The sequence below is a fragment of the Anser brachyrhynchus genome, assembly GCF_964034855.1.
Source record: "Anser brachyrhynchus genome assembly, chromosome: 13".
Lineage (NCBI taxonomy): Eukaryota > Metazoa > Chordata > Aves > Anseriformes > Anatidae > Anser > Anser brachyrhynchus.
In genome coordinates, this window is record NC_137708.1 from 6,119,979 (window position 1) to 6,145,531 (window position 25,553).

Below are 25,553 nucleotides of genomic sequence, written 5' to 3' on the forward strand. Positions count from 1 at the left end.
TGCTTAACCTGTGACTCTGTATATAATTTTGCTGTGTGAAAGCAAGTATGCTGACTAAATAAATTACTGACTCTCTGTTATTTTTCTTGGTCATTTTTCTTTCTCTTCTTTCATTTGCAACTGCAGATAAGATCGTTATGCTATATAATAATGAAATTCAGCTAGTGTTTTTGAAAAAGATGAAATATATCAATGTCTTTAATTTTAGGCTCATCTTTAATCAGAAATATGTTCTGAAAGGCACATTTAATGGTCACAGAGAAATCTGTGTTTATGTATGTATGCACATATATACATATCTATATCATATATAAAATATGTGCTTGTTGCATTATACGTTTTTCTTGTAATGCTTATATTGCACTATTTCAATGTTAAGAAAATAAAAACATTTGGTCTTTTGAAAATATGTTCAAGACTGTGGTGATCATTGTCAGAAGTGGCATACATTAAATGGAAAATAATGCCAGTTTTCGATTTCTTGAAATAAACAATATATGCATGCATCATCTTTTCTAATTATTTCTTCTGCAAGTTGGAGAGAAACAATACTTACTAAATGCACCTCCATAAGTTCTAAGTATTTAGAAGTTGTTGAGCTGAATATCAAGTTGTAGAGTTTATCAGAAAAGAAGTTCTGGAACAGTCAGTGTTGCTTTTTCATTTTTCACTTTTCTGATCAAAGTATATCACTTACACAGTGATACTTATTTTGGTTCAGTAGTTTCCCAAATTATTTTCCAACAAGATTATCCATATAAATAAGCTGTTATTCTGTTATCCCTAAGCAACAGCAGAAAAGGAAATTACAAGGAGGCCGTGTAGGCAGGTACAGTAGCTGACCTTTCTCTGTTTTTTGAGACATATTGACTGCTACTGGAATGTTTCGTTATACTTGGAGAAGGGGTGGGAGTGGTAGAGCTGACTTTTTTTTTTTTTAGAGAAGTATACATTGGCTTGTTGAATAGAAATTGATTTATTTATGAACCTTTTTTCATTTTTTTAATATCTTTAAGACTGCCCTTACACAGAGTTTGCAGTCAAATACCAAATTAATCTCATAACTAGTTCTTTATCAGTATCCGTCTAGCTGTGTGAAAGTAAATCATTTTTTGCACTGTTTTGTGATGTTACGAGAAGAAGGCTCTGCATACTTAAGAATTCACATTTAAATTTGCAAAAGTGTCTATCATATGCTTGCAAATAACCAAATAAACTTAGAGCACCTATGACTTACCTAACCAAAAATTGAGCCATTGGCTCAAAGCCAATGGCTTTTGAGCCATTTCAATTTATCAAGCTGCAGTATAGTGAATCAATCTAGAAATGTGGATGGAAGAAACAGAGCTATATTATTTATGTATGCTATATCTGCTCACTTTTTATTTCTAGGCTTTTCTACCCTTTTTGCAGGAAACATAGTTAGAGCCAAGAGTGTAGTGAGAGGACTAAATCAAGTTTGCATTGCTTTACCTCAGAAGTCTTCTTTACCTTTTGCTGTTGGAAATCCTGCCCTTCTTGGTCTTTACATGGCTGTGCTGCTTCTTGTTCAGTCTCTTCTTTTCCCTAAGATGAGGTAGAATATTTAAACCTTAGAAGTGAGCTTTTAACAAGTAATTCTTTGTCACCTCTGCCTAGGTTTATTTCTTTGATTTAGTGCTTAGATACATCTTCATAACCTTGTTGTATTCAAGGAACATCACAAGAACTAAGTAAAGCACTTGAGCATGAGGACTTTGTAAATGAAACCTGATTCAAAATCAAGCTGGGGCATGTGTGTGTGGGGAGGAATTACGTATTTTCTTCTGTCAGAGCTGACAGTTACAGGGAAATTGAATCAAAAGTAGCAATTTTGTTTTTTCCTCATATAATAGTAGATCCACAGAATAAGAATATGCCTTTCATATTTGGGACATTTTTGGAAAAAATATTTTTTTTAGCTAATATCGATTTAGTCCTTCCTTTCAGTGAAAGTAAACACAAATTTCTGTTGTCCTTCGTTTGCAGCATAACCTTGGAACAATTGCAACCTGATATACTTGGTTTGGTATAGTTTTCAGGCTCTTATCAAGTAATGATTAATCAGTTGCCTGAAGCAAGATGCCTGTTTGTTCTTTTCTGTTTTGGTTCTTCACTTTAGCCTGCTGTCTCACAAACTTTATATCAAATGATCTGAAATATTTTTATCTGTCACTTTCTGGATGTTTGTTTTTGTTGGCACTAGAGTATTTACAAATATCCACCAAATCTGTCATGCCTGCATTTAAAAATGCACATAAATTTCCTTTTAATGAGGTTGTATGCTTTATGAAAGGTGTGTGAAATGTATAACATGAGATGTATTTTTTTTCCGTGTATAGCTCTTAAATTTTTCATTTTTTTTTTTTTCCCTGTGCGCTCCCCCTTTCATGCAGGTAGTCTTAAAGATGAATATTAAGTCTATAAGCAATGTTGCAATAATGTCTATAAAAGTACAGTAAAATTTGAGGAGGTAAAAAAAACCCAAAAACTTAGAGGTAAAATCTGGCATTTATAGGCATAGTTGTTATGAAACGCAAAGAAGCTTCTTCCTTCGGTGAAGGGATATTTTTGATATTTGGTGGACTTTTGTCAGTGGTGACTGCTTCTCTCTCCTAGAAAAGATTTTTGTAAGTGCAGCTTTTTGAGTAAGAAAATCTTTTGATTACATTATAAATGTACTTAAAGAAAAAAGGGTTGTATTCTAGTATAGTGAAATATTTAAACAGATACAAGTAACATCAGTTGGCAGTATGTGATGATTGCTTGTAAAAGTCCATTGAAATAAACTGCACTTTTGTGTCAGCAGTGCCTTTTGATTCACTGATGATTTGTGAGTAGCTGGGATATTTTACTGTAACCCTGATCCAGAAAATGGAACTCCCCCCAAAATGATAGGATATTAAATGATCTTTTTATTGGGCCACAAGTATCCTGGTCTTTCAAGGTTTTTAAGAAGTATGTCCTGTATCAAGCAGGAAACAAAACATTTGTTTCAAAACTTGTTTCTTTCATACGAAGACTTTTTCATCACAGTGAATTCAGCAGCTTGAGTATAATGTCCTTGTAAGCCCTTTTCTTCTTTCTAATATTTGTTTACTTATACTATATTTCAAAGCAAATGTTAAGCTGTATGATGCAGGAGCTTTTTTTTTCCTGTGCTGTTTTTGAAGCATCCCTTGAATGCAGTAGGACATTGGTTACAATAATATAAATCAATGAGTATACAATACACAATACATAATCATATATATTTTTTATGAAAGGCACTATATAAATTCAAGCTGAATTCTCAGGCTTTAAACTAGTAAGTTGAGTTTGTAATTCAAGAATGACTTGAAAGAAAGGGTGTGTTTATTCACTCGTCTTCCAGGTTATTTGTCTGGGAATACAGTTTCTCCCTTCTGCCTTTAAAAGAAAAAAAAAAAATCACCAAGAAGTACTTCCTGCAGCAAAGTTTTCCAGAAGGCAATACTGAAACATTGCCCCTACTAACAGGCAGCATGTAGCAAGCCCTTGCTGTCCTCCTTAAAAAAAAAAAAAAAAAAAAAAAAAAAGCCAACCAACCACACAGGAAGAAACACCCGAAGACCCTTTTCTAAGGTCTCTCATTTCTCATCTAAGTCCAACTTGTGCTAATGAGAACTTCTTTTTTTTTTTTTAATAAGATAAATCAGGAATTGGGTGTAGGCAAGGAAAGTTTATAAGTAATGGAATTGCAGGCAAAAGGATTCATATACGTGTGGTAACTTACTGACTTTGTTAACAGGTTGTTAGTGCTGCTAGGTAGGTGGCTGCCCTATTTCTGACATGCAAGGGTAAGGATGTCATTTCTCTTAGAAGATAATAAAAATTACAATAAAAAATAAACTGAATTGCAGTACACTGTATTTACAAGCACTAAAAAGCAGTCGAGTGTAGGAATAACTGGCAAAGTAGATGTGATTGGGATTTGTTTCTGGCAAGTCTAACTTGTTTCTTTGGCAGTGTCATAGGTCTTGTGGATGGGAAAACTAATAGATATATTTTATGGTAGTGAGGCCTTTGGATAATTTTTTTCAGACGTAATATAGGATAACGTGGTCTAGAAGAAACAGAAGTTAGGCTTCCTAATCTTGAAAAGGGACATGATTAAAACTTTTTTTTTTAGCATTTTCGATAGTTTTAAGCTGACTGTCCAGTCAGTACTGATTGCAGTAAGTCTAATTGAGTTTTCTCGGTGTTCCTTAGCATTATCTTGGAAGCTTATAAAACTTAAATGAGGATTTTAAATCCTTATTCCACTCTGAAAACCAGCCATAGTTTAGAATGTCGAGAATCACAGTACTTAAGATGTGAATCTAACCCAGATGTTGAAGAACTCTTGTAAACAATAGGGTTTATTACCTCTTCTAAGTGACTCCCTTTGGCAAGATTCTAAGTCTAAAAGAGACCCTACCACAGAAGATGCCCACAGTCTACAGATGCTTGCATCTGCACCTATCACATTTGTTAGAGAAAAAGCTGTGTTTGGGTCTTGGGTTAGTAGTAATCTGATCTCTCTCTTGAAGTCTCCGCAAGGGCACTCCATCTACTCTCAGGCTCATCATTGTGCTTGTTCATATATCATATCAAGATAATAATTTGATAATTTGAACCTCCCATTTGTCTTAATTGTCATTTGATTGATCATTGTTACTACATCTTCAATTAGCTTGCTGATGTTGGAGTAAATTAGCTTATTTCCTGAAGTTTAGATTGGCTTATCATGTTTAGGAAATTCCAAAGCAAGCTAATAGAATTGGATTATTCTGTCAAAATGTAATATGAAGCATGAAGTGGAAGGTATGAGAAGCCTTGGGAAAAAAAAAAATTGCAGATGAGTATGAGTATCCTTGCAATGTTGTGGTGTTTTTTTTGTGTTTTTCATTTCCTAAGGGTGTATTGGTATATATTCTCTGGAAGGAACACTTTTGCTTAATAGTCTCTGTCTTCTCTTGAAGGAAGCATGTAAAAGCTTTCAAACCCATGCTGTTTTATTTTATTGTTCTTTTGATGGGTTTGGTGTTTAGATACTTAAATCAATATACATTGCACAGCGTAGTCATCCTTGCAATCTCTGTTAAAATTTGAGAATTTCTAGGCAAAAACTTTGAGTCCTTTCAACGCATCACATTTAAGATCCTGATCTATGGAAGAACAAAACTATCACTTTCTGCTTGATTTTAGGCGCGTGTAGAAAGTTTAGGAAAACATTTTACAAAATCACCTTGAAATAAGTTTTTTGTTTTTTGTTTTTTTGTTAAAATGTAAGGTTTCACTTGCATAATGGTGCAAAGCTTCGCATGCTGACCTATTTATCCATCTCTTTCTTGACCCAAAAAGATCTGTTTTTGACCTAAACAACAATTTGTCTGATGTGGTCCTCGGTTCCTCTGCTCAGATTGTTAACTGAGACAAATCTGTCTGCTTGACAACTATTTTGTAATTATTGGAAAGCATGTTGCTGGGACATGCTTACTTATTGTTTTTAATTGTTACCCTTAAACTTGATTCAGTAAATAGTGAAGGATTCTTCTACCTTACACAGCTATACAGTTCTAAGTATATTAAAATGTAATATTGCTGATTAGCTGGTGCAAAACCCTCCTCCCCACCTTGCATATACAACAGCAGCTACAACTGCAGAAGTCTTACCCTGTAATGGCATCTGTAGGGTGTGAGAAGACGTAATGATGAACTAGTGTAGATGACCCCCTCCCTTGTCCAGAAATCCTGATTTCTTTGATAAAGAACTGTCTGGTGCCAGCAACACAGGCAGATATTGGATGTAGACGCACCTGAGAGCCATAATGATAAGTAGCAGCTGGAAGCAAGTGGACTGTACTTAATGAGCAACACAAGGTGGTGCATATATTTATGCATGTTAATTTATGTGCTGCATAAGGTGTAGTAAGCCGGATGGCTCTGCTTGGGGTCGTGTACATGCCTTGGCTTGGCCCTTGTCCCCAGCCCCAGCTCTGGCATTGTGTTGGGACCCCAGTGCTGAATGGCTGTGCCTTTGAGTAAATGCCGGTGCTCCTGCTAATGCTGGCCTTGGTCCTGGGTGAGCTTGACCTGCAGTGACAGCATCCCAAAGATATTTTATGTTAGATATAATGGCTGGGATTCATGAATCATAGGGCAGTATCCTAAATAATCTTTTCTAGTTACTGTTTTGTAGCCACCCATCAGGAAATTCAGTATTTCTGTTCTTGTTTAATTCTAGGTTGCTGCATCTCTTTTGCATTATTGTCATAAGGATAACTTGAATGTTATCCTCCATGGAATACTTATGAAAGGTCTTTATACGAACACATTGAGCAATCTGCTGCATCTTAACAGTTAATTTGAGTTCACTGTTCCTATTGATTTATGATGCAATTCTTTATTTCTTGTAATGTTGAATCACATATTTTGCTGGTGCAAGGCAAATTTAGGGAAGGTCTGAGGGATCTGCAAGTATTATTTTTAAGGCATAGAGAATGAATTTCTGTGGATGCCTCACATTATGCTATTAAAGTGGTGTAGAAATTCAATTTAAAGTGGCATTTTTACGCATAAAAATCAAGTACTCTCTTCTGTTACTTTGCAGAATGAATGATGATAAGTTGATTATATTACATCTCATAGGTAGCGTGCGTAAAAGTGAATGAATGTAACCGAATAGATATCTTTTTAGAACTCAACCACTTTAGCTTTTCTCAAAGTGGTAACATTGAAGGGAGTTTATAATTCTTATTTTTTCTGCTCTAATTTTTATTTTATAGTATCGGCATAGGTCATGTTCCTGCTAATGTTACTGTGTGCATAAGTTTTTGTAAAAGCAATCTGTTACAGCTGTTTGAATCCACTAGCCTCGAAATTTATGCATGTGTATGGCCCATACACTTTTGCTGCTGTATGAATCACTCCAAAAAATTGAATGCCCAATTTTAATTGTGTGACATCTCTAGACTTTAGAATGGTAGGACATGAGTTACACACCATGGTAAGTCATGTGCAGGCTTGTTGTACCTGGGCTAGTTCACAGTCTGGAGGTCTAGAAAGTGAGCAAAGAGTAAATAAGGAAATACCCAAAGCCACATGGGGGTGACAAATAATTATGTAGAGGGAAACTTAAAGGATTTGTGTTATAATCAAGGTAGAGCAAATTCTGTAAACAACACCGTTCATCCGAGTCAAAGTTCTCTTTACCTTTATTTAGAGTCATCTTCAACTAGCTTTGAAAAAGAATGGTCAATATTAATTCAAATACAAAGTATATTTATAAATACAGATGAACATATAATTATTTTGGTTTAGCCACATAGCTTGAAAAACATCTGGTAATATGTTCTTGTGAATGATATATTTCAGGCTATTGTCTGACTGTCTATAGTAGTAAATGACATAGCAAATGTGGAACTGGCTGGTGGAGAGTAATGATAAGTACTTTCTGTGTGGTTTGGTTCTGGGATATTTTTTTGAAGGAAAAGGATTACTTTCACTAAACAATGTTGATGTGTCAAATAGCAAATCGTTTTCTTTTTTCAGTCTTCATTTTTAAGTGGTATGTAAAGGAAAAGAAGAGATGGTCAATTTTAAGGAACGTGGCATAAAATTGGGTGGGTGAGTGGGTAGGAGGTTCAAGAGGATAAGGGATAGCAGGAAAGGATCCACTAAATACTAATCAGAATACTAGACCATTACTAAAGAATTGCTGGACTACTACAGTGAAGCCAAGGGTGAATAAGACTTGGGATTATTATTTTTTTTCTAGAGTAACTCTACTGTTGCTATGAAAAGCCTTCTGAAACTGTATGGGTGCAGTGTTCCATTGCACTCTATTAGTTCCAAAACTGCCAGTCTGGGAACTAAGAGCCCCAGAGACTTGTTAGTGTGATGTCCCGTTTGGATTTCTGTCTCTGTTTTGAATGTTTTTTGTTCGAATTGCCATGCGTAGGTAGCGTATTTTATTAAGTGCATATATTTTGGATTTATGAACTGTGTATTTGCATATAATGTCCTTTCAGTTAGGAAGTTTAGAGGCTGGCACAAATTAATTTTGCAGATACAATAAATTTATGGCTTGTTTAGTTCAGTCTATAGTAGTCTTCCTGATAGAAAATACGGCAAAATCTATGACTGTAATCATAATAACTTAATAGCTAGTGGGCTACTTCTAATTGTTAGATGCTACTAGTATACAGGCTACTTAGCTACTTTCTTTCATAAGACTGTGGGCATTTACTTTCATTCCAACTTTTGAAGTTACAGTAAAATGAAATCTCTATCAAGTGTGATTGAATGTGCAGAGACAGAACTGTCCAAAACCAAAAAGGATAAAATAGCGATTTTTTTTTCCCTTCTAAAGCAAAGGTGCTTTACAGTGTGGTAGGTTATGCGATCATACAGCAAATACAGTTCTTAGTTGAGTTTTCATATGCCTCTACAGGTAACATCACTCATAACTGTGGTATCCAGCATCGCTGCAAAGCAGTATCCCTTATTAAATAAGGTGCTATATGTAGTATTGTACCTCGATGAACTCTTGAAATGGTTGCACTGAAATATGTTGCCCTTGAGATGCATGAGTATTCCATAATTGGAGGTATTTGGGAGTCCTGCATTATCAAATACTGATATAACTTCTGTAAGTCTTAACACTTAAAAATGTTTTTAGATAGGATTTTCTTATGGAAGTGACAGTCATTGTCCATAGTTCATTCCTAGCATGTACACAGGTAGGCAAATAGCTATCTTCCATTTATAAACATTTGAGATGTCATTTCTGAGAAATATATTGGACTGTGTAATATAGCAAGTCTGCTCCAAATCTCCTATGGGAATTTTATTTGTGGAGTAATATCTGACACATCAATTTGGATCTTTACAGAACATCTACAAATAAATCTTTCTCTTTATTGTATTTGTAATCTTGTGTTTTTTCCTGTATTTTAAGGTATGATTAAATTGCACAGGAAATAAAGTAAACGTTAAAATTGAAACCATTTATTTTATGCCTTGTCCTTAGTAAGTCTTGGCTGTTCTGCTGAAGCATCTTTAATGAGCATGTTGCATTAATTCTGGATGGTTTTAGATCCAGTTGCTCCTTTATTGTACCTGTTTTGTTGGACATAATGTCCAAAATCACCTGAAGCCCAGACCTACACTACTTGTAGGTAAAGTATATTAGGGTACTGTGAGTTGGAGAGGAAAGGAAGCAATACATGTCTAGTTGTGAATATAAATAAGAAAATTACCCTTAACATTTATCATGTCTATCTATAACGTTAAGTGAAATTAAATCATGATGGATTTCAGTGAATTTCCTCATGATAAATGAATCTTAGGAAGGGTGAAACTAAGGATGTATTTAAGGTCTTACGTAAAAGCTGAAAGGAACTCAAGTATTTATTTTTTTAAGAGAGCAAGGAGTGCAATAGGAATTATGACTGGTTTTGAGCAAAGAAGTAATAAGTGTATTGGGTTTGTGTGTTCAGGTTTTGGTAGTGGAGAGGGGTCATGGTGGAGGAGGCTCTGTGAGGAGAGACTGGACCTGCCCCATGCCAGAAACAGCCAGTTCCAGTCTTTGTCTCAACCCATGAGCTTTTCATCTTATTTTTTCTGCCTGTCCTGTTGAGGAGGGAGAGTGAAAGAGTGGCTTGGTAGGTGTCTGGCAGCCAGCCCAGGTCAACCCAACACAGTAGGAAATCAAGACTAACCTCATTTGGAAAAGGAGGATATATTCTAGATTAAATGTAGGAAGGATTGTGGAAGGTTTTTATCCAGGAGTGTTCTACATTTATAGCTTTTAGCATGGCACTTTGTGTAACCTGTCACCACAGAGACTTTAGATTTGCTGTCTTAATCCATAAATTCAACTGTTTTCCATTAATTTTGATGTGTTTTGTGTATTTAAGCAATGCAGACTGCTTTGGATATTTTGGTATATTTCAAAATATTTGAGGAATTGTAGCTTAAATGTTGGTAAATGAATTTTAGTTACTCGTAGTTGAACTGCATAATGACAGAAACTTGCTTTCATCTACACTTATTCCTCTTAAAAGTAAGCTACTGGTTTAAGCTAGACTTAGTCTTAAAAGCAAATCCAAACAAAAAAGCATACATGTTACTGCTGAATAATCTGGAATTTTTTAATCACCATAAACGCAAAGTGATTTTAATTTTCATTCTTCTGATTATCTAATAGTGTGTATAAATAGTATGGTAAGTTATCTTCTCTTTAAAATTTCTGACAGTGCTTAAAATGTATCAGTTCCTTTTTATTTTTTCACATATGTGAGACGTAAATGCATATCTGTGCAAACAAGGTTAGTTTTTGTTATTTTTCCTAGTCCTCGTATGTAGACTCCCATGTTCATTTTATCTAATGCAGGAGGCTGTAAAAGAAAACAACAAAAGAAGAGAAATGGAAGAAAAAATGAAAAGAGCCAAACTGGCAAAAGAAAAGGCTGAACGAGAGAAATTGGAGAGACAGAAGAAGAAACAGCAGTTGATTGATATGAACAAAGGTAAGGCATCATTTTTAGTAGAGAAATTTGTTAAGGGGGCGAGGGGGGAATAATGAGCTGAAGACTGTTCCAGGTCAATATGAAAAATACTTGCTGTCTGTTTTGCAAGCAGAAAAAAAAAGGTTAGCTTTTTAAGTGAAAACTCTTCTGTTTTGGCCTATCTGATTTTATAATTCTGTATTTGTCATTTACTATGTACAATGTTCCTTTCAAGCCATTTTGCTGTGAATTATTGCCTTGTTTCCCTTTGTTGCAGTTAATTGATTTTTTCATAAGGATTTACTTCCAAGAAGTAGTATCTTACTTGCTTTGTTGTTAATTTCATTCTGTGAACATCTTTATAATCAAGATACTGTGGCAATTAATGTCTTCCTTTTTGGACTTGGAGGCTCCAAGTTATAATGTATGTTCTCCCAACAATCCTATTATGGTTGGAAAATCTGGTTGAGCTCAGGGCAGAAGTATAGAATGATATTTCAGCATTATGAAAAGCAGTGTTAAGCTTGTCAGCTGTGAGAAGATTGTATGGAAAACACTGGTGAAACACTAGGCCAGGCAAAAAAAGTCCACTGCAACATCTTCGAGGATGGCTGTGGAGGTGAAAGCAATCTAAGTCATGGAAGGACAAGATTCTGGTCAGCATTTTAATCACTGATAACACAGTAGTGCAGAAACACTGGCATGTAATGCTTATGCTATTGTATGGTGTCAGACGTATTTAGAATGCCGGTATTTCTTGCAAAACAGTAAATTTCCTGTGACCAGTGAAAATCTGTGACTTGTGTGTTGACAGCTAGCTGTCACACTAAGGAGTGTCAGGTCACCAACCTCCCCTTCCTGTTTGGCTACCATGATCCTCTACAGTCTTTGTTTTTGGTAGGCTTAATCTTCACTCTGTGGTTTAAATGAACTTGCGTTTAAGGTGATCTGTGCCTCTGGTACAGCCGTAGTAAAAACATGGATCTTGTAGATGCAGTACTGAGAATGCTTTGTTCCTCAAGTTCCTTACTCCATCCCTGTGCTCTTCAGAGAGCAATTAAAACCCTAAGATTTGCCGTCACCAGCATATTTTCACTCTAAGAATCACAGGGGCATTCCTAGCACCCCAGTTCCCTCAGCTGCTCTTCATAGGACTTGTGTTCCAGAAACCTCCTTTGGGGCCTATATGTGTTTTTTAATAGCAATTAGATATTTGCATTGAACCATTAATTCATTTATATTTGTTTTTAACTGAAATTCTTACATCAGGTATACAGTTACAGTAATAATAGTATATCTTAAATATATACAGTCTACTTGCAGATTACTTTGTCAGACTGAGTCATATTTGCAATGATTTCAGGAGGTTATACTATTTTATCTTTATTGATATATGTATACCAAGTGTCACAGTTTTGTGCTTTTTTGTGGTTAGAAATTTCATATTTTTATTTTGGTGAAAGTGAGGAACCACATCAATCTTCAAAACTAAAAATGGATGCAGAGGATAAATTTTATTTATTAGTGCTATTTTTTTTTTACTGTGTTGACTTTATATGTGCTACTAACAAATGATAAATTAGGTTCTCTATTGTATTTCCTGACTGTGTTAAGAAGAACTGGGGGAAATAAAAGCTTTATTTCCATTCTGAATTTCTGAATACATTTGATACCAGTGCACTTTGAATGCACTGCATATTAGAGCTCTATTGCCATGGTAGGAAGGGTGGAGTGGGGTGATAGCTCTATCCCCACTACATTCCAGGACACTGATATTCAGGTTTTTTAACTAATTATATATATATATATTTTGTTGATATGCTTACTTCTGTATGCTCATTGCTACTTATATAAGTAGTTCACAAATTTGTCTAAGCAAACGTGAAGCAGAAGACTTAGAGGAAGGACACAGATGTCCTCTCAAGCTGTCATTTTGACAAGGTAATTTCAGCTGAAGGGTGTTTTAACCTAACTATGCATTAGTTATTTTTTCAGCTGTATCTTCAATTAAAAAGAAAACAAAAACAAACAAAAAACATCGCTACAGCCTCTCAGGTCAGAGCAATAGTAACAGGGTTCCTATATTTTCAAGCCTTTTAAGGGTAGTTCTATAACAAAGTAAGAGCAAGAAAACTCTTACACAGATGCATAAGTCACTGGAACATCCAAGTCAGAATTAGTTGCTTTTCTGTTTCTTGGTGCGAGAGAGCAGAAGACTGCAGTGTGGCCAGAATCAAGAACTGTCCAAGAACTTTAATTCCTAGCTATAAAAATAACTTCAGAATTGCCAATATTATATAAAGACCAGGTTACTCAATTCGCTAGTATTTTCTGCTTTGTGGAGTGCCTAGTCTAACTGAGATGCCATATCAGCCAGTTGATGCAGTGCTTACATAAATCCTACTAAGCATTCAAAAATGTGTAAAGAGAAATATAATATAGAAAATCTCTCAACTCAGTATAAGCTTTGAAGTGATTTACAATAGACAACATAAAAAGTCAAGTGATTCTAAGTCTCAAAAGACATACACATTTCCAAATATAGGTGTTTCATACAAAACCAAGATGGACTGATAGTTGACAAAATAAACATATGCCTTCCAAAATAAATTAAAAACAAAAAACAAAACGTTAGGAACTTACTCAACATATACTATTCTTTTTGCTTCAAAAAAACTTTGTTGTATTTATGCCTATTATTTTTTATAAATAGGCACTGTAATAGGTATAGAAAGGTTAGTGGGTTCTCTGTTAATCAAAAAGAAAACATTAAACGACAATAAGATCTTTTCAGCCTATAATTTATTTTGAAGTAATTTCCATTGAGTTTCTTCTTTAGTTGAAGTCAGTGGATTTTTGTATTATTTGGCATTCAAATTCCCATACAATTGGGTTGTTTTTAACAGAAAAGATGGTGTAGTGGCTTGAGTCAAAGGTAGCTTTTGTGAGTTTTTGCTATAAGGGCAGCATGATGGACAAGGTATTAGGTAGTGCTCAGCTTATGACACACATCAACATTCCAGAGAAATATTTTCAGAATATTTCATTCTTCCCTATATGTGACACACTCAAGCATTTTTGAGGAAGATATTGACATGCAACTAAAAGTGGATGCTTAAGTAGTGATGAAAAAATTGTGATTTGAAGAATCTATTATCAAAATTTTTAGTTGGCTAGTTGGAAATTAGTCTTTTCTCTAGGACTTGCCAGCTCTATGAAAAGGGAACATTATTTTTCAGCAGTGTTCTATATTTTTGTGAGGGCTGTAGTAGACTGGGCTACATGTTTATACAGTGTTTTCATGACTTCCACCTGACTTAACATCTGCAAAATTCCTGCAATGTTGCTTCCAAGTGAACAAGAGAGGAAAAAAGAAATGAAGTCAGCTTTCTAGGAGCTGAAAAACATATAACAGCAATTCTGATGCAAATGTTATTTAATCAGAAACAGTTTTCCTCTTCACTATGTCTGATCACCATGGTGATTAAAATTACCTTTTAACTGACAGTATTGGGATAAAAGATAGAATGAACTTGCTCAGTCCCAATTCGTATTGAATAAATTGTTTTGAAGACACATTAACATTGTCCCCTAATGCCGATGAAGATAATGGAAATTAAGTTCTATGCTAGTGGTTGATGGATATTCCTACTTTCCCTTTTTAAGTACTCTTTTATAAGAACTCATTTGCCATTTACTCAAATTGCTATGTACTAGTATCAGCAATAATTCAGTTGTTTCCTTGAAAATCTTACACTTGCATTGGCAATGCAGGGTGTAATTCAAGAATGTCATTCTTGTTTTTTTACTGACTGTATGCTTTCTTAATTGCTGTGTTCTTTCTATGTCCTTTAGCATAAACAAAAATACATACTAAGTTTATTATGAGATGCATATTTTGTTGTGAGTATCTTAGTCTTAATCCTTTGAGTTTGTGTCGGCTAGTGATTGCTTGAGGTACCTGGAATGGTAAAACATGAGGCATATTTACATTCTGTTAATTATTAGTTTATGGTGCTGGATGCCAATGAGATCAGTGTTAGAATTCATTTGGGAACTCTTTATGTTTCACATTGATGTCAATGGTCCATTTGAATATGCTGCGTTCTTCCTGAAATGTAATCTTCACAGAAGAAAGGAAAAAATAAATGGAGATTTACATTATGTTCAAAACTATCAGTAGAAGTACAACAAGGCTTGAAATTTTCTTCTCCAATTACATGAGTTGCTCAAAAATTTTAAGCCGTGTTTATGCAGTATTTTGAAGCCACGTGGAAAATGGGGGGAGAATCAAAACTCCTGTAAATGTTGCTGTTAATATAGATCAAAACCAGATCAAGAGATGCAAATAGATGGAAGCATGGACTGGTAGACAAAAGAAATTAGAAATGAAAATATAATCTCAAATTAAAAAAAAAAAAGTAATGGAAAACTTCTGTTTGTTTATGAATATGGTAGGTAAAATGAAAAGATTTCATGGGGTAAATTCTCATGGGAAAAAAATCATTAGACTGAAATCTAATTGGGATAATTGCAGGTGAAGAAAGGCAGTGCTATTGGATTCTTTCACTTAAAATAAGGCTTCTTCTGGAGTATTTACTGGACAGTAACAAGTGTTAACTTTTAATATAGTTGTCTATGCAAAATCAACTTTCTTTTTCCTTGGTAGGAAAAGTATTCTTATTTTGAAAAGCACGTGTTGTTGTTTCTTTTGAAAATACTTTATATTCTTTATCTAATATAATAGCTATTTAAATTTATATTCATCTATTTTGTAGAATTGCCAATGTTAAAAAGCATTTCTGCAATAATTAGTTGATCAAATAGCTTTTTCTATAGTGCAGGGTTTGTCCAGGAATCAGGATAGCAGAATTGCTTGTTGAATGGTTGTGAAATGGAACTGTGTCCTCATTTAAACTGGGGACAAGGTTGGTGTCTAAATTTTGTCTAGTGGAATGGTTGTTTTCTCTGTGGTTGTAGTATCTCGTTTGTAATAGGATTGTTAAGATACTGTCTTAACAACAGTAATTTCCCTAATTATGTGGGAAAGAATACTATGTTAATGAGCCTGTTTTTACTGTATGATTAGTGTTAAAACATTCTTCCCAAAATTGTTTAACAGTTGTATAGATAAAGTTAACTTCATGAATTAAGTAACGTTCATTTGACAAAATATATAAATGTATACTTAAAAGGTTAAGTTCTGTAAGACACCAAATGATGCTTAGTTTAGTGATAAAAGTGGATTTCTTTTTCTCAGGTATAGATGCCAAATTAAAGTAATTTGAACTTTATGGCATTGATTTCATGGCTGTTTGTTAGTTGTACAGTCAAACTTTGAACTTGAAATTCCTGATCACTGGTGAGTTCTGTAATCCACTGGGAGAAGTTTTTTGTTTTTTTTAAAGTAACAATATTACATTTAATTTTTTTAATGTGCAGTAGAAACAAAGACTGCTTCTGGATTAGTATGCAGAGTATACATTTTTGTTGGAAGCAGAAAGTTGCATAACATTTGCGAGTTTTTTAGTTTTTTACATTTTTTGTGTTTTTCTTCTTTTTTTAGATAAAATATTTGAGTTGTTAACTATCAGCAATTTTTAAGTGATTTTCTAATGCTAAAAGTGCTGTGTCAGCTAATGACATCAATTACAAGTTGCTTAATACTGTAACAGAAATGTAACCTTTGAAACAATAGTGGAACTTAGTTATGAATATCTTCAATTGTTATGGTATTTTTCTCTCTCTTTTTTTGGAGCCACGCAATCATTTCCTTCCCACACAGAGGCAATGTCTGCACTCGCGCGTGTGTGTGTGTAAATCATCCTTGCAAGGGGCAAATGATCCCCATGGGTAATGTTTACACATTTCACTTAAATACATTCCTGTTGAAGTAGACCTTGACCACTGTGACATTTTCTGAAAATGTGTGCGCTTTTCAAAAGTGGTTTTTAGTAGCATGCCAGTGTAACAAAGCACATTTTTCTCATTCTATTAACTTGATATAAGCCTGCGATCAGGTTATCATAAACAATATGCTTAATTGGTATGTAAGCGAGGATTTGCCTTCTTTTGTAAACTGACATGAGGTATAGGTTCGTTTATCAGTCATACTGTCCAAACTTGCTCTCCATTTAATTAAAAAGTAAATAACAGTCATGAGATTGTATTCTAGTGCAAAATGCTAAGGAAGACTGCTTCCTGAAGATATTTATTATGCTTGCAAAATGAATTTAGCAGATGAATAAAATACAAATGTATGAAAACATAAATACATACTTGCCAAAGAGACGCTGAAAATTGACCTTTTTTAGTGAATATATTGCAATTTAGAATCCTAATACTAATTATGAATACACAGTCTTTTTTTTTTCAAAGTTTATACAGGACATGGGTTTGACTCATGAAAGAGCAGTGAACCATTTTGGTGGTTCCACTGTTGAAATGTAACTCATCAGAAGTGCTAAAATTCAAAGCAGGATAATATAATGCAAGATGTGATTAGAAGTATGAATTTGAAACCATCTGGAGAGGCAGGCAGGTAGACATCATGTGTTACTTAAAGTGGTATTTGATAAGACTCTTTCAGTAAGGGCCTAGATTTGTGAAAAATTTCCTGCAAAGTTCCAGAAAGCTTCTGTCCAAATGGCCATGCAATTACTTACGTTTGTGTTAATTTAAATTAGTTTACAATTAGTACATGTGAAACCAAAAGAGTACAACCTGTTTTGCAAATACATTGTCTTTACTGGAAAATGGAGGTGCACCAGTAAAATATATGGGCATTCTCTTCGTAATCTTCTCCTAGTCAGTGTGAACAAATCAAAGGGAAGACGGCAGAACACTCTAGAAATGAGAAAGTGTTCCCAGGGGCTCTTGGGAGCCAATTCAGATTCACAGCTACTGCTCAGAAGAAGCCAAACAGGCAGGAGGTGTACCATGTTTTGCATGGATGGTCTGACATCTGTTCTGATTTCAAGCAGTTTCTGTCATATGTCCTCCAAAGTGACTAAAGTAAAGATCTAAGCTATTTTGTTGTTTTGTTTTACCATCACCAGTCAAAAGTGCTATCTCAGTTATTATATTTCTTTTTAAAATTGTAGTAGCTAGCCCACTTTGGGTTGGAAGGGGACTTAAAGACCATCCAGTTCCAACCCCTCGCTGTGGTTAGGGACACCTTCCACTAGATCAGGTTGCCCAAAGCTCCATCCACCCTGGCCTCGAACACTTCCAAGGATGGGCATCCACATCATATTTTCATGGACAGTTTTGGTTAGAAATAAGTTAACTCAATTTAGAAACTTGTTGTTTTTTTGTTTGTTTGTTTGTTTGTTTTTTGCCTTAGCTGATTTGTGTCTGCAAACTGTTGCAGGTTGTATTAAAATAAAAAAATAATAATAGTAAATCAAGGAGGTAGCTTGTAATATGTGAAGTATGTACTAGTATAGTATATACTCATATAGTATATACTCAGCAAAAACTGTGGGTGAAGTCTGAAACTTCTATTGAATATTATTATTTATGAATTTTAATGAAGGCTGACTAAAAATGCAATTTTGTCCAGTTTCCACTTAATCGACTGACAACTTTGATAAAGATGCAGTGGTGAGAGCATACCCAGCATAAATTTTGCTTTGAGGAGTTAAAAATCTCATCACTGTGTTCTACAGCTTCTGTAATTCATGTCTCCTTGTATTGTATATTTTGATACCCCAAAATAGGGTGTTCTTTAGCAGTTGCAGTAATTAGCAGGTAGAGTAGCACACTCAGCAGAAAATGTGGAAAGCTGTGTGAACATCTATGGAGTATTGAAGGTTTTTTGCATACATTCTGCCAATTTTTTTATGAAGGTCAAATGATTGTAATTTTTCTGCATATAAAATATTCTAACATGCTAACTAACTCTATGTGTATTGCAATCATATTTATTATTCATTAGATGTTTCAGATCAACATGTAGTATAATAGTTTGGTTAAAATGTATTTACAGATCTTTGATTTAGAAAATAAATCTAATGCAGAACCAACAATAAAGCATTGAATAAGCATGTGTATGGTAAAGTACACAAAGAAAATTAAAAAGATTTTCTGTACTGGAAGACTTGTATTTCAGTCTTTCGGTTGCTACTGTTGTTCTGCTCCCTTGCATCTGGTGTTGAAGATAACTTTATACATGTGGCATATTATACGTAATAGTTGCAATTACATTGATATATAATTTAAATTTACCAAGTAATTATACTGATAATCATTATGTAGAAATTAGAACCAGGTATTGATTTAGGATTTGCATGCTCTTATATCAGGTCTGGATTTAGTCTAATAAATCTAAATGTAATAGAGAACCAGGGCAGAATACCTTTTGCCTTAATAAGCTGCTTTTAAACTTTAGCATTTGAGAGCCTTGAATGTACATTTAAACTCCTACATTTTGTGCAAGTCACAAGTGTTTTCCAGTAATGTAAATCTTTTGCATAAAGTAATTATCTTCCCACTCTTTGGTGGAGTAATTTGTATTAGCCTGAAGTCTGAGAGAGATGAATAAAATGTTCACCTCCTACCTGCTGAGTCTAGTCTATATTTTAGCTTTGGATTATAACACAGATGTGAGCAGGAAAAGAGGTAGTCATCAACAGTTTTGTAACATTGCAGTTTTGACCTCTCTTTTTTGTGCTGTGCTGTGATCAACTTTTAATAACAGTCTGAAATGCAAAGCAAGTTAACAACTTAAATATGTAAAAAATAAACCTTCCACTTGTTTTTTCATACTGCACCGTAAAATCCAGCAATTTAAAAGCAGCAAGTTTGCTTCAGTCAGGAGTGGGAAGGGGGGAACCAAATAGAAAACCAAGAGGAAGATTTAGCAGAAATAGAATTCAGCTTTTAAGAAGTGTTGCACCTCTTTCTTTCACTGCATTTTTTTTCCTCTTTCTTTTCTTTACCTTGCCTTAAGATCATCCATGGTATTCTTTTACATGTGTAGCAGTGTACTATGTGGCTAGTAAGGATTCAATGCGTCATAAAAATAAGAGTCAACACAAATATATATGCAGTACTACAATATTTGGGGTATTCAGTTTCATCAGATTTTCTGTGTGCTTTGATTAAATAAAAAAAAAAAAAAAAAGGTGTCCTGTTTCTACTTCAGGATGTTCTTAAAGGAATTTTAGCAGTGAAACTGCAGTCATTCAACAGCATCTGTCTGCATGCTGAAAATGACATCAATAATGCACAAGATCACGTCTAAACTGAAAGAACAGTAGGAATGGCATAAATTTTACTTAACAGAGCATCATATAAAAACTAGGCAGGGATACCTGAAGCGCTGACAGCATCCATTACATTAAGACATGTCTCTGTTGTTTGGAAGTATTATGTAAGCTTGACACTATTCTTTTTTTTTAAGCTTGACACTGTTCTTTTTTTTTCCTTTTTTTTTTTTGACATTCTGATTTCAATTGCCCTGGGATTAATAATATCTTTCTCCTATTTTCAGAGGGTGATGAGACTGGAGTGATGGATAGTCTGCTTGAGGCCTTGCAGTCAGGAGCAGCATTCAGAGATCGCAGGAAACGAACACCAAGGGGACACGGTATGGTGATTTCTTAAAACTTTTAATTATGAACTGAATGGAGAAAAGTTATTTTGCCAAGACTTAAAAACAATTTCCTCTGGAAACCACTGAGCTACTGTGAAAATTCGGTAGGAATTCCTTCTTTTTGGTCATGGATTTTTAAATATAGCTCTATCTTCAGGTAACTGGAGGCTCTGAAATATAACAAGGGTGCTTCTTATGTTTCAAGTGTAATTTAAAAACATGACTGCACAAAGCAAGTCTGTCTTAATCTTTAAAACCCTAAGTATAATTAGTTTATTGTAGGCGGTGTGATGAAAAATACTAACTTCTTACACCAGTAAGAGTTCGGTGTAAGAATATAGCCGGTCATCATTTTTAAGCACAAGTCTTAAATATGTTCTTGTTTGGTTGGAAGATGTACTGTGTGTAGCTGTGAAAGTCGATTTACAATAAAAATAATCTACTTTTTTGAAGAAGACAATAGTATTCTACAGGTGTAGTCTGAACAACTAGTGCTTCCTGCAAGTTAGGTCTTGAGGAAATTTGAGCAAGAGCTAAGCAGTTGCAGTGTTTTCTCTTTTCCATTCTCCTCCCCTTACAAGTATGCCTGTTGCATACAGTTTGTAAATAGCATTTACTATATATTTACGTTTCATTAAAGCTCATGGTACGCTCTATTTTCCAGTTTTTTATTTAAAATATATTTTACATTTTAAAAAAGAAACACACAAAAAATAAAAGGTACTAAAGCAGACTTTAACCTAAAACCTACTTAGACTAGATTCTCCAGGTTTTTACATGGGTGACACCCTTAAGCATGAAGGGAATGAAAAGGGTCTGAAAACACCTCACAATTAATAACCGTATGAACGTAAAGACAAAAAAAATAGGGAATTGCATACATTTGAATAATTTTCATATTGTTTTCTCCTGTGTTATTGTGGTTATTACCTTTTACTGGAGAAAGTATTGAAAACTGATTAGTTTCTTTCAAATTGATTCTCAGATCTTGGTACTTGAGAGATTCTTGACACATTGACACAGTGAGGTTATCTAATATTGGAAAAAAAGGTGTGAGGTTTCAAAAATACATTTTTTTTTTTTTTGGTAAAGTACTTATGAATCTTTGGTAAATTAGAGAAGTGTGCTATGAACTTTAGACTTTGTGTGTTTTGTATAATTCTGAATTGTTGCTTTGTATAATTCTGAATTGTTAGTTGCCATTTTAATTCTTTTTTCTAAAACAAGATTTTTATCTGAATAAACAAAAAGTGATACCCATTCTAAACATGTCCTTCAAAGAGGTGCTATTTAATTGTTAACTCGTTACATCTGAGTTTATGTAATTCACCTAAAGCATTTAGTAACTTATACAATGTAATGTGCTAAGTAATGTACCCAAGTGTCCTTGTGTTAAGTAATAATTTATTGCTACGAAGATAATTTTAGGAGGATATTTTGCCTAATAGCATACTATTTCTGGTTCTGTGCTATGAATTTTTTTTTTTATCTTTCTCCAAAGCGTCTTTGGCCATTCATTCATAATATGTTGGGCTTAAATGAATACAGGTCTGACTGCATGGCAGTGGACTTTCTCAGACTACGTTTTGTAGTTTGTGCTCCAGGGAAGTTTGAATTTCAGGGAGCATGCTGTGTCCTGGTCAATCAAAATCTTTAATGCAGCTTTATGTCACTATCTCCATTACAGGTCTGAAACTGTGGCACAGGTGCTTGCTTTAATGATTGCACATTATGGCCTCAATGTAATGTAGCTGAAATGTGAAGTTTGTAATATATGTAGCTCAGGAATTGCTCTCATATCCTAAAAACCATCAGTGCTAATTAATCACTAAATGTATTACTAGATTGTTTCAGATTAAATACTCTAATATTTAAAGGCTGCTACAAGTAGGGTGAAGTTATTTTTAATGATGAATAAAAGCAGGTCTGAACTTGATAATATAGGTTAATAATAATTGCAGTGGTGATATATTTTGAGGAACTCTTAATTCCAAAACCTAGAATGATTGATCTATATCCCATATAAACAAGACACCAACATCCAAAGAGTTGGTTTTGTTTAGTCCATTTCAAAACATACTGCAGGAGATATGATTTGATACGATTAGTTTTGTTAGTTTCAGTAGAAGATCACTGCATATTATACTCGTGATTTTCTTTTTTGGAGTCAAGTGTTTTAGGCTGTAAGATTTCTTGAGCATGTTATAATTAGTATGTGAATTAGTTTATCCTCTTTTACCCTTTTATGGAAGTATATAACATCATAATACTGTTATTTAAAAGCCATGTGCATACAGTACAGTGCGTTCCACATGGGTGTTTAAAAAAAAAAAACGAGATAGTGGTGCTTTTCAAATTAGAGCTGTGTTCTTTTTGCTTTTCATTTTTTGTGTTATTTCTGTATTTTTGTGCATTTTCCGTTAACGCATTAGGTGTTTCTTCTGTTGTTGAAGATTATTTTGTTTAATATGCCAGGTATATAAAACTGTACAACAATGTCTGTGTGCCTGTAGCTTCACGAACATATTATTGGAATGTAACGTCGGTCTTTCTGCATTTTTTCCCTATGAAATCAAATTTCAAAGAACAACAGACACATCGCACTGAAATACGGAAATGTCCAATTATTGTGCGGATTTTTTTTTTGCATTTCAAAGTGAACAGATTTCCAAAATAACACAAAATCAATTAAAATTAAAATCAAATTGTCAGTGATTCCTCAGGAATTGATCTTCCTCAAGTTTTAACAATGTGTTTTGTTTTTATTTTTTTGAGACCTTTGAACTACAGTGGTATCATTGGTAATTTATGAGAGAATGCCCAAAGTAAAACTTTAGTTTGCTACCTACCAGGGGATGTGTGAAGACTTTTGGGCTGAAAGGTTCATTAGGTCAGTCTATAGAAGCTGTCAGTCAGACTAAGCAGACCAGAGAATGCTTTTATTTTTTATAATTTGTTATTTATTTCCTAAGCAAAAGAGGGTGAGAGAAACTCCAACTTTAGGGGTTGCAGCATTTACCTTCTATAATCTAGTTACATTGCCAGATTAGGTAGCTTTAATCTATGCAAGCATGATGGATAAAACAGGACACAATGGAGGACACAATTTCTTTATGGCTTTTCTTAGGGCTTACTTTGAGTTTGAATTAAGTTGATTTTAGAACAAAACCAAACTCCACCATTACTGGGGTCTGATTAAAATTTAGTACAGTATTGAATCAACTATTTGGAAGTCAATTAGCTTAATCATTTTATTAATATAAAATTAATCTGTGATTATTCACATTATTTGTGTATAGACATAGCTCACTACAAGGTGGATGACACATAAGCATGTTTTATTTTTAGATTTTCTTTACTAGGATGAAAAAGGGAGATTTACCAAAAGTTTTATTTCTTCTAGTAGACAACCCATCTGAAGGAAGGTGGAACTATTGTGGAGTGTGAACATTTATTTGCAGTTCTAGTAAGATTGATTCTATTACTAAAGAATATATGTTTCAGAAAAAGATGCTGTCTCTTTGTTGAAAGCAATTATGATTTTCTTTTAAAGCAGTAGCAACATATCACCGTGAACAGAGTTTGGCTGTATTTTTGTGTTGCGCTTAAACTTTGGAAAATATTTGTTCTGTTGAATAATTTGAAAGCTTTTTAGCACTGAAGTGAGAATTTAGGGGTATATATAAGCTTGTAACAATCTGTTTTAGCAGTTTGCTGGAACTGCACTTGTGTTAGAGTACTTACCGTTAGAGGAGTAGCTGAAAGCATGGAGGATTCAAAGACAAAGCAATCTAATGGACTATAAAAACCTGTAGAGAAGTTCTTCTTTCATTGTATAGAGGTACTCAAACAGTCCCAGGTCTTCAGGCAGTTCTGTGATTTTGACCATGTAAAGTAGAATGGACAATAAAATTGTATCATGAAAGAGTGAATAAGAACATTTTGTACTAGATTGAGTATCAATTGTCAGGTATTAAAATACCTTTAGGAAGACCTTTGGTGGTAAATTTACCCTGTACAGATTCAATACACTATAGTTTTCTGTTTGTCTCCCGGGACAGCATATGTGATGGCTTTTTTATTACTATTTGCTGGCATATCATAAGAACATTTCATGTTCAGAGAACTTTCTGAAATAGTCTATATAGGCTTGTTTTTGCACTGAAGCTTCACATAATCTCAAGTGTTTTCTAGATACGGGTTATTAGATGCTACCCTTTGTAGGTTTGGTTCTCCTTCAGAATTTTTGCACATAATGCTCTGTAATTTCCTGTGATTGTTTCATACTTGTTTTGTCTAATAATACCTGCAGTATTATTTCCTTTCTGTTTGAATATAACAAGATTTCATAAATGAAAGTAAGTTATTAAACAAATCAGTTCTGGGCAGGGAAGACGACTAACTGCATAAAGCACATTATGATCCTTTCTAAGTGATCGCTCATGCTCTTGTTTGAAACCTCTTAGGGCATCACATTTATTATGCTTTTTTAGAGGCAATTCTTGCCTTCCTTGTAGTCGATGCCTGATTTTAGAATGCATTCTGCCCTTCAAATGTCAGAAATAACATCTTCAATACTATCTTCAATTCTCTTGTGTGGTTAACGTACCTGACCTGGAAAAAACTGTTGATATTTTCAAGAAAGCAAAGCTTTATACTGTCAAAACTCTCTGCAACTGCAGATAATTTTTAATTTTTTTACTTTCTTTGTTGCCTTCAGCTCCTTGAGGTGTCATCTGGCCCATGTAGTCAGGAGTTAGCCAACCCAAGAAGATAATCACAGCATGAAAAGAGTAGTCTGGAAGTTTGATGTGTCTTGGAATTTTCCATGTTCCCAAACATCTCCTATGCCCTGCGGTTTCTTTAGAGTCTGTGTTGAAGAACAGAAAGACTAATGTAAGCTCTAATATTCATGTCTTCTGTTTCAAAGATGCTCATGTAGCCTGGAAAGACTTTAACATCACTGCGTGTAAAGTACGAAACTTTAACCCGAGTTGGTCAGTTTTGTTCTCTTTGATGTATACTGGAAAAATTATCCTCATGCTGCCAGAATATTAATACGTTTCAGAAAAGAAAATGCAGCAAGAGGATTCTTACACTAACACTAAAGCATCAATTGAAGAAAGTTCTGCAAAGTATCGATACTAAGGCAATATTACTCTGAGAATTACATATATAGAAGTGCGTAAAAAAAACTGTAAATGTATCTGTGGATTTTAACTGTACACTTTTTAATTGACGTATTAAAATAGGGTGGCCGTGACTTCTGACTACTAAGGACTTTTAAGAATTTACTTGCAAATGACCTATTAAGGAAAGTCGGTAGGACACCTTTGGAAAATATTGTTGGAACAGTTTGTATTCTGTAGGAAAAAAAAAATCTACAAAATTGTATGGCTTTGGACTGCCAAAATTTGAACATG

The 25,553-nt window shown here is 34.2% G+C and overlaps 1 protein-coding gene across 7 annotated transcripts in view; it reads left to right on the plus strand.

Moving 5' to 3' along the window:
• The window catches only part of DIAPH2 (diaphanous related formin 2), a 189,308-nt gene that overhangs the window by 121,085 nt on the left and 42,670 nt on the right, over positions 1–25,553 (plus strand). For 6 of the 7 annotated variants that reach the window (XM_080553621.1, XM_080553622.1, XM_080553623.1 and 3 more), the window contains 2 exons: positions 10,418–10,553; positions 20,029–20,124. In XM_080553621.1, coding sequence (XP_080409747.1) covers positions 10,418–10,553; positions 20,029–20,124 — 232 coding nt within the window. Of the gene's footprint in view, positions 1–10,417; positions 10,554–20,028; positions 20,125–24,850; positions 25,027–25,553 lie in introns of all 7 variants that reach the window. The other variant, XR_013938807.1, reaches the window with a different exon arrangement.